Source organism: Monodelphis domestica, chromosome 1, assembly GCF_027887165.1.
Source record: "Monodelphis domestica isolate mMonDom1 chromosome 1, mMonDom1.pri, whole genome shotgun sequence".
Classification (NCBI taxonomy): Eukaryota; Metazoa; Chordata; class Mammalia; order Didelphimorphia; family Didelphidae; genus Monodelphis; species Monodelphis domestica.
This window is the reverse complement of record NC_077227.1, coordinates 473278204-473288536: the sequence shown is the minus strand read 5'-3', so window position 1 is coordinate 473288536 and position 10333 is coordinate 473278204. Positions and strand designations below refer to the sequence as shown.

Sequence of the window (10333 nt, the reverse complement as noted above, 5' to 3'; positions counted from 1 at the left end):
TCGTTATTCCCTGTTTTTTTCACTCCCCTATCTTTAACAATAAATATTACAATATAAATAATATACATAAATATAAAATATAACTATGAAAAGTAAATAATAAAAGTTGATAAATTCGTCATTCAAAATAATGTTCCCTATCTTTACTTCTTTTCCTGCCTCTAAAGGAGTCTACTTCTGGATGGATCAGCTTGGGAAAAGCAAGACCTTCAGGAAACCCCAAGAAGGAATAAAGAATGTAGAATTTTAAGTCAAAAGTCCTGAGTTCAAATCCTACTACTTTCTGCATGATCTTGAGCAAATCGTTTTACCTATCTGGGCCTCCATTTTTCCTCTGTATAATTAAAAGGTTGAACTACTATTCTCTAAGGTGCCCTTTCAGTCCTGTATCCTTTCAACATGGGGTTGGCAGTTGATGGCATAGGCATTGCTCAGCTTCAGAAATAAATGAGTAAAGGACACGATAATAGTCCCCTTACCCCACCACCCCAAACCTCCCATCTGGGGAAAGGTTACAGTGGAGGGGAATAATAGCTGGTTGTTCACCAAGGGAAGGACAGGGTAGGGTAACAGATCCGCCATAGAACTCCCCCCAAACCCTGCAGAGAACAATGGAGAAGCATTCTTCTGCCTCCCACCCGGGCACTGCTCAACCCCCCAGGCCTATTCCTGGGCAAGAATAATTGCCTAGGCATTCTGGGACCATTGTGTTCATTTAAATTGCTAATTCTCCAGCTCTCTGACTTGGGCGGAGTTTATATCTGTAGGAGAAAGTCCTCCGCAATTAATGCTGAAGGGCACACGTGCCAGGGCACTTGTAGGAATAAATACATTTTTAGCACCTGGTAAAGCCCTGGAGATGGATTTAAGAGGATGGTTTCAGTCCCTGTCTAGGCGAAAGAGAAGGGACTCCCCTAGGCCTGGAAGGCAGATGTGGCTGTGCTACCTACTGTGCGGCGCTGGCCTAGTTCCGTCCCCTTTCTAAAGTGCTTTTCTCTGCTCGAGCCTTTCTCATCTATAAAAAGGGGTCGAGGTCCTTGTGCCACCTCCTCCTCCGAGAGTCCTCACCAGGGTCAAATGAAGCAAAGTCTTTCGATTGTAAAGCGTGATATTTATGGGAGGCTGCCACAGGAGTTTCCTAAAGCCGGCTGTGCCCGGGTCTTGAGTGGGAAAACTGGGAGTCAGCCCTGTGGAACCTGGACAGCATTGCCTGAGACAGGCGGAATGGGGGCCTCTCATCCCGGGGGCGGGCCACCGGAAGTAATATTAGATTGGTGGGAGGAATATCCCAATCTGGCCTCTACTACCAGATCAACCTCCATTGGCCATGATTATTACTGTTGATTAAAATATCATTTTATTTATGATATTATTATTGTATTGATTATTATTGATAGAAAATAGCATTTAAATAAACGATGAAATGACTGTTTAATTTAATTATTGTAACATTGTTAATATCCCATCTGATCAAAATCACTGAATCATTCAGGCTCACTTTCCTCATTTGAAAATAAATCGCATTTATATATCACTTTAAGGTTTGTAAAGCACACCTACTCTGGGGTCTTCTAAAAGTCTTACTTCAGTTTCAAGCATTAATAAGCTTGAAGTCTACACTTAAGCCTTATTTAGTAAGTGTAAAACTGCAGTAAGACTTTTGGGACACCCCCTCTATATAGTCTCCTTTGATCCTCATAACCCCACTAACAGATGGTAAGGAGAGTGCAGCACAATGCCTTTTTTTAAAAAATACCTTTAAAAAATAATTAAAATTTTAAGAAAATTAAAAAGCTCTTCAGACTTGGAACCAATACACAGTATTGATTCTAAGATGGAAGGTGTAAGAGTTTATTAAAAAAAAAAGGTAAATAGAAATAATTTTTTAAAAGGCATATGTCTGTGACTTAAGTGCCCTGTGGCCCATACAGGCTAGTGTGGTCACCCAAGGCCTGAGAGCATTTTCAGAGTTCTGATTTTTTGACTGCCAAGTTCTAAGACCTGAGACTAAACAGCTTATGAAGCCTCAAACTAGACAACAGACACTGGAATTTGAAGATGATTCATTTTTGTTTATAAAAACAAACAAAGGAAACTCAGAGCCAAGATTCCTTTCTTTTATAGCACAGAGAGAAAATGGGGAAAAAAGTCAACATTCATCTGGATCAGGCCGGATCCTTCCTCGTGGCCCCTACAGGATCTGAGCTGCTTTCCCCCTCCGAGGGAGAAGCAGGCTGGGCCTCAGACTCCAAAACAACTTCCAGAATCTCCTCACCAGTCAAACGGGTCACCTTCTCCCCTCGAGCTGCCAGGATTTCTTCAATGTTCCTAAAGACAAAATGTCCCAATGTTAGGCCAGAGCTGTTAGCTTCCCTCCCCATGAGATCTGCTCCTGAAGAACAATGCTCAGGCCTGGGCCTTTGGCTTCACTGACCAGATGCAAACCCATTGCCCTATTCCTGCTCACTCTAGCTGGTCTCTGCCAGCATCACCTCCTATCTCAAGAGTAGAAGACCTATGGCAGGGTTGAAAAATGGTTTGCTTAATGAACAAACAAATCAAACTGTCACCACTTAAGTTTCTGATCTGCAAACAGGGAGCCATGTAGTACTAGAAGAAAGATTTAAATATTCCTTCCTAAGTTCAGGACTGCCCATAAACAAAATTTTCAAATAGGAAGAGTTAGTTTCCATATTCTCCCACACCTTTCTCTATATTGAGGAAACCTTCTTTCCAGGGTCCTAGCCCTTAGAAAGTCCACAAAATTTGAAGCAACCCAAAAGAGGCCTAACAAGCCATCACAAAAAACTCCAAATTCCAAAATACCAGCATAGGAAGCTAGGTGGCACAGAAGATAGGGTGCTGGGTCTGGAATCCAGAAGATCTGAATTCAGATTCAGCCTTAGGCATTAGCTTTGTGACCTGGGCAAGTAATTTAATTTCTATCTGCCTCAGTTTCCTCAATTGTAAAAATGGGGATAATAAGAGTACCTAATTCTCAAGGAAAATGAAGGTTCAAATGAGATTTTTGCTATCCTTAGTGTGAATTTTAAAACTACTCCACCCCACTCAGACCGTACGTTAGAAGATTTGATTTAGCTATTTCCTGATTTGTAACAATGGAGATACTTGGTCTAATAGAATCAGATCTTGGAAACTCTACATTGCTCCACCCTATTTAGTTTAACAAGGTCAGGAATGTCTGCACCCATACTCAAGGATTAAGAATCTAAGATGGCCTTCAACAGACATGTGCAGAAACAGCTGACAGACCCCTGGGCTTTCCTAAGTCAAGCTAAGCTAACATTGGTACAGATGAGACGCAAAAAAGCAACATAAAACCGTCTATATAGGGTACGTCACTTCCTCTATTCAGGCTCTTTCCCCGGAGAGGTGGCTCTGGTTGGCAGCGTGTTAAGCGTGGCAGCTATTTGACTGGGTTTTGGCAGTGAGTTTTCCGTTAAGCTAATTCAGGTTCAGGCATCTTGGCTGAGCCCTCTTGGAGTTCAGGCTGATTCCTTCCTCTTTTACTCTCCAATACCTTACCTTCCTAAAGCCTCTAATCACTAGCCAGGCGAGAGAAATCCTACACCCTTTCCTTCTCCCTTCTTCTTAATTTCTTTCCACTATATTAATTAAATCACCATAAATTTCCAGCTGATGGGTATTTTTTTTATTTGGGATATCCATGGCGACCAAATAATTAATATAGTTTAGGTCACAATGCTAAAATTATCCTTTACATTAGTATACAGTAGGCACTTAATAAATGCTTTGTTCTCTCCCTCTCACCTCCACATTCCCTAATCAAAAACTGTTAATCCATAAGTGTAGCTCTCACAAATAGATGTTGGAGAAAACCAAACTTCCTGAACTAATTCTCACTAAGGCATAATTAATGACATCCCCATAACTCTCAGAAGAACATTTTTCATTTTTTAACACAATGTTATTTCAATAAAATTATTGTAGTTGTTAGCATTCTAGGCGGCTTAACAAAGGAAGTGCAAAACTCAAACCAAGAGGGGAATAATAGTCTTGGGCAAAAGGGACACCACATAGAAAAGCCAGTCTTTGGTCAAAGGATATGAACAAGCAGTTTTCAGATGAAGAAATCAAAGTTATCAATAATCATATGATAGAGGGCAACTGGGTAGCTCAGTGGATGGAGAGCTAGGCCTAGAGACAGGAGGTCCTAGATTCAAATCTGGCCTCAGACACTTCCCAGCTGTGTGACCCTGAGCAAGTCACTTGACCCCCATTGCCTAGCCCTTACCACTCTTCTGCCTTGGAACCAATACATAGTATTGATTCCAAGACGGAAGGTAAGGGTTTAAAATTTAAAAAAATAATAATCATATGAAAAAATGTTCTTTACTACTCCATCAGAGAAATGCAAATGAAAATGCTAAGGTACCAACTCACACCCAGCAGACTGGCCAATACAACAGTAAAGTGGTAAATGTTGGAGAAAATGTGGCAAAATTGGGACACTAATGCATTGTTGGTGGAGTTGTGAACTGATCCAACCATCTGGAGGGCATTTTGGAACTATGCCCAAAGGTGTAAAAATAGACTCGAATCCAGTACTTCAATCCCCAGAAATCCTTGCTCCACTTCCCCAGAATGCCCTCTAATCTCACTGAATTCTCACCTGGGCTGAGAGCGAGATGGGGTATTTAAACCTGGTTGTGAATAGGCTCAGGCTCTTTTGGACTTCCGTTTTGGAGCAGACGCATCTCTTTCATGATGTGAGGTTATCTTGTCTAGGCCTCTCTGGCCTAGACATGTGCTTTCTTATTCTGTATTTTCTTTAATCCTTAACCTTTAATAAACCTCATAAAAATATAATACTCCTTGCAGAGAGAAACTAATTTCTACCTGCCTCAGTATCCCCAAAATTTTAATCTTTACAAAGGGCATATCCATCCCCTTTGATCCAATAATATCATGATTAGGTCTGTATCCTAAAGAGATAATAAAAAACAGGAAAGGACCTACTTGTACAAAAATATTTATAGCTGCTCTTTTTGTGGTGGCAAAGAATTAGAGATTGAGGGGATGTCCATCCACTGAGGAATGGCTGAACAAGTTGTGGTATATGATGGTGATAGAATACTTTTGTGCTATAAGAAATAAACAGGATCATTTTGGAAAAAGCTGGAAAGATCTAAATGAACTGATACAGAGAAAAATAAACAGAACCAGGAGAACACTGTACACAGTAACAGCAATATTGCACAATGATCAACTGTGAAAACGTGGCTGCTCTCAGCAGTGCAATGAGGTGGGACAATCCTGAAAGACATCATGGGGAATGCTCTCCACCTCCAGAGAAAGAACTGGTGGAGTCATATTTCACATCAGTGTATTTAGGGTTATATTTTGGGGTTTTGTTTTGGTTATGGATGAGTGTACTCTTAACAATGACCAATATGGAAGTGCTTTTTGCAAGTTAATATATGTATGGCCCAGGTCAGATTATTTACCATCTCTGAGGGAAGGGCAAGAGACAGTTTGGATTTTATAATTTTGAAAAATATATGCTGAAAATTATTATTACATGTAATTGGGAAAATAAAAGATCTCTGAATTTTTAAAAAAAGGCAATAGTAGTGCCAGAAATCTGACCTTCATATGATCAGTTCTCCTAATAAGTCCTTGCTATTCACAATGACAAGCAGTGAAAGAAACCCTGTAGTGACAGCTGTAAGTAAGGGAGAACTCTCTGTATAGCTAACTCCAGAATGTTTTTTTTTAAAGATTCACTTCAATATTTTTTAATTACATGTAAAACCAATTATATATATGTGATATATATATAATTTTTAAAATATTGAGTTCCAAATTCTCTCCTTCCCGTCTCCTCCCCTCATTGAGAAAGCAAGCAGTTTAATACAGGACTAACAATATATCTTGAAAGATTTTTCTTATAATTGTTTTAACTGGTTTCTAAGTATTTCAAATGATGTGGATGTGACTGTGGGAGAAATAAATGACATTCACAGTAAATCTGGGAAAGACAGTGTACCAGACTGTGTGTCAGAAGAACCAAGTTCCAGTCAGAACTGCCATTTACTAGGTCGACTGGATGTCTCTAGTCAAGCCTCAGTTTTCTAATCTACAAAATGGGGATAATGCTTGTACTGCCTACCTCTCATTATTACTGCAAAGATAAAACACTTGGCAAACTTTCAAAGGTGAAAGGAATGGTAACTATCATGAAGGGCATCTATATTTATCACATGTTTTCACATATCGTGTTCTGGTGGGTATCAGAATTGTGGCTATTGATGAGTTCATGAGTTTGGATGTTGTGTGGCAAACTTCCTTTTAAAAAACCAAAAGGAGCTCATTTCTAGATCATTGCTGGGATTGATTCCAACACTCACACCCAAAGGGATTCAACTGATTTCTGTGGGAACTGAGTACTCACTTCTTCCCATCCAGGTCTGAAAACCAGCCCAGGTTGTCAGCAATGATGTGGTGGTTCTGGCAGCTGGGACACGTCACAATCACCACGCCATTATGATAGGCAAGCTTGGAGATCCTTTTAGCTGACCTTGTCCAACAGACCTTGGAGAGAAAGCAGGATTGTGAACCTGCCACCATCATTGACTCCCACCCATGGCCCATCCCAACAACATTCTGTCCTTGAAACAGCTTGGCCTTGGCGCTATTGCCCTCTACGTGGGGGACATACATGCTGAGACAGGAGGCATGATGTAGTTAAGGGAAAAAATATTGGACTTGGTGTCCAGAGACCCGGACAGTCCAACCTGACTCTTGTTTACTAGTTGTATGTGACCCTGGGAAAGTTGCTGAAATTCAGCCTTCATTTCCTCACCTATAAAATGGGTATAATAGTTACTTTCACTATCTCCCTCACACATTGTTATAACAAAAGTGCTATGTAAAACTTGAACAGTTTTATTACTCTTCCTTTGACTGCCTTGGTCAGGGCTAAACTTAAACAGGTGCTCCCCAAATTCACATAATGTTTTATGAGCATCCCAGCATAGGCATAGCAGCACAGGTATCCTCGCATGTAGCTTATGCCTCTTGCCCAACGCTGTCTCACCATGTCCCTATTCTCGCCATCAGTGTCTTCCAGGCCATTCCCCCAGCCTATCTTGGCTCTTCTCCCACCATTTGCCTTGAACACTAATAATACCTCATATTAATAATGCTTTTAGGGTTTATAAGGCCTTTTGCCCCACTCCCAATAATGTAGTAAGCAGATGGTGGGAATACTATTTCCATCCTACAGATGAATAAATGAAGGATCAGAGGGAAGAGGCTTGCCCACTTCCTCCTTTGCCTTGAAATCACCTACAGCCCCTACATACTCCAAGTCCCACTCCCACTGAGGCATCCGGTGCCCTGCGACTCACTCCTACCTTCTTGGCCCCCATTGGGCTTGTGCTTGCACTACTACTAACAGCTAATATTTGTTGTAAGTACCAAGTATAGTGCTAGGGGTTCCATTCCCCTCCTATTTGCCCTTTATCCCTCAACCTGGTGTGCCCTGAGCCACACCTTCCTCTAAGCACTATGCCAAACTATCTTCCCAAATCCCTCAGCCCCACTTCTCCTCTTCCTCTTAATGCTCCCTGCCTTATCCAGCCTCAGGCCTGCCCCACCTGTGACAATCCCTGGGCCTGGGCCTGTAGATTTTTCTCCCCAATTTAAAGTCCCTGTTACCCACAAACTTTGGTTCCTAGTTCTGGGGCTTATTCCTCCCTCCTCTTCCCCCAGCCCAAAGCCCTTGGATACCTTTAAAGCAATAGAAATATGAGTTATTACAATCACAATGCCTCTGGTTTCCAGAGCCCCTACCTCAGCCTTACCTCTGCCCTAAGGGCAGCTACAGGGACTGGAAGGGCCTGGAGTCAGGAAGACCTGAATTTAAATCCAATCTTAGACCCTCACTAGCAGGGTGACCCTGGGCAAATCATTTAAACCTCTGCCTCAGTTTCCATATCTGTAAAATGGGGATAATAATAGCTCCTGCCTCCCATGGTTGTTGTGAATTGTAAAGAGCTTTGCATAATTCCTGGCACATAGTAAGTACTATATAAATATTAGTTTTTATTAAAGACATTAAATGTAAAGTGCTTACCACAGTGCCTAGCATATAACAAGCACTATATAAATATTGACTATTATTATTAAATGAGACAATAATTGTAATATGCTTACCACAATGCCTGGAATATAGTAAGCATTATATAAACATTAGCTATTATCATTAATTTTAAATGAGTTAAATATAAAGCGTTAAGCATAGTGCCTGGTACATTTTTGTCATGCTGTTGTATCTGACTCTTTGTGACCCCATTTGGGGTTTTCTTAGCAAAGATACTGGAGTGATTTGCCACCTCCTTCTCCAGCTCATTTTACACATGAGGAAACTGAGGCAAGCAATGTTACTTCACTTGCCCAGGATCACACAGCCGGTGCCTGAGGCCACATTTGAACTATGGTCTTTCTGATTCCAGTCCTGGCCTGGAGTCCAGGCCCCTTGGCTACCTAGTTGCCCCGGGCACAAAGAGAATGCTATATAAATATAAGCTATTATTTAGATAATAATTGTAAATCACTCAGCACAATGCCAGGCACATAATGACATCAAAATATTAGCTATTAGTAGTAGTATAATTCTATCCCTCGAGTTCATTCCATGGAAGAGGCCAACATTTGCTATGGGAAGAGCACCACAAAAAGGGAGTCAGAAGTGGATTCTAGTTCTGGCTCCGCTTCCAACTCTACCGTGTTACCCTGAGCAAGTCATTTTCTATATCTGAAAAATGAGCGATTTAAAGATAGTAATTTTAGAAACTAGATAAAACTTAAATCCCAAGTTAACAGTTCTCCAAGTGCAGCCTTGAGAGGGTCCTTGAGCCCACTTCTGGGAATCTTTGAAGGCCAAGATTTTTTTCCTAATACTTCAATGACACCTTATTCTCTAATACATTGGATTCTGGGCATAGAACCACAAAACCTAGGCTCCCAGAGGTGCGCACAAAAGGCAAAGGGGCGGGGAATGCAGCAGCTCCGCCTGGCCCCTCTCTGCTGGGCTTCTTGACAGTTTCACAGCCACGCGGCTTCCGCTCGGCTGCTCACGAGGTTCGAATGCCGCGTAATCCAACAGTCCGAAATCCCTTCCCGCCCTGCCCAGCTCGGGTTCGAGAAACAACTTTCCCCCGCCGCAGACTTCAATCTGCATCCCTAAACCGCAGGCCCACCTTGCAGGTGTAGACCAGCTGGTAATGAGAGGCCTGTATCCTGCCCAGCTCAGTCCCGTGTCCTGACTCTGGCCCGGAACTCAACAGGCGCCGCCAGCACCGCCTCCCTTCCTCCGGGCTGGGGCATAGCCACCTTCTCCCAATGGCATGTCGAACGCACCCCTGCCGTGGGCCTGGCCCAGCACCGGGGACTAGGGTCCGGGAGAGTTGCAGTAACCGCCAGCCCCACGCCGCCGCCCGCTGCATGTTTCCGCCCACTCCCGGAAGGGCGGATGAAGCCGCAGCGCCGCCATCTTGGAGTTGGGCAACGCCGTTGCCTAGGGCAACTTCAGCCGGCTGACAAGCTTCCTGTCGCGCTGCCCTCTCCTGGCTGGCTGGACTCTGCAGCGCCATCCTCGCTGAAGGAGGGAAGACTTCCTGGGATTTTTAGGATTAGGGGTAGAGAGGACTCTTCAAGACCTTCAAAGTTCTGGACGTCCTAGTTTAAGAAGGATACTGATAACCTGGAGAATGTCCAGAGGAGGGCAACCAGGATGGAGAAGGGATTTGAGTCGTTTGTCATAAGGATGGTTGAAGGGACTTGGGGGGGGGGGGGGGGATTTAGCCTGGAAAGAAGACGCTAGAGGATCAGACAGGGGGAATCTGATAACTGTTTTCATGTATTTGTTCTCTTTGATTCCAGAGGGAAGAACCAGGAACAACCAGTAGAAGTTGCAAAGTGGCCAATTTCAGCTTGTAAAGAACTGTCCAAAAGTGGAATGGGTTCCTTTCAGAGGCTCCTCTGAGCAGATTTCTTTGATGTGTGGATTCTACTAAATGACTGATGAGATCAATCCACAAATATTTTCTTTCAAACTCTCCAGTTCTGGGGTAGGACTGCAGAATCTAGAGAAAGAAAGGATCCTTATATGATGGATTTAGAGCTGGGAGAGGGCTCAGAGTGGATTTGATCCCATTCTTTCATTTTACTGATGAGGAAAGGTGAGGTTATTTGCCCAAACATCAGAGATAAGATTTTGAACCCAGGTCTGACTAACTGCAGAGCTAGAATTCATTTCAGTATTCTGTGCTACCTCTCTGGACCT

At 42.7% G+C, this 10333-nt stretch overlaps 1 protein-coding gene across 1 annotated transcript; it reads right to left on the bottom strand.

Moving 5' to 3' along the window:
* Positions 1-2051: 2051 nt before the first annotated feature.
* Positions 2052-9545, bottom strand: DNLZ (DNL-type zinc finger). Its single transcript, XM_001372974.4, has 3 exons — positions 9249-9545; positions 6437-6576; positions 2052-2328 (listed from the first exon to the last, which is right to left on the bottom strand). The coding sequence occupies exons 1-3, from the start codon at positions 9492-9494 to the stop codon at positions 2166-2168; spliced, it is 549 nt and encodes a 182-aa protein (XP_001373011.2). The 5' UTR covers positions 9495-9545; the 3' UTR covers positions 2052-2165.
* Between the last annotated feature and the right edge of the window lie 788 nt (positions 9546-10333).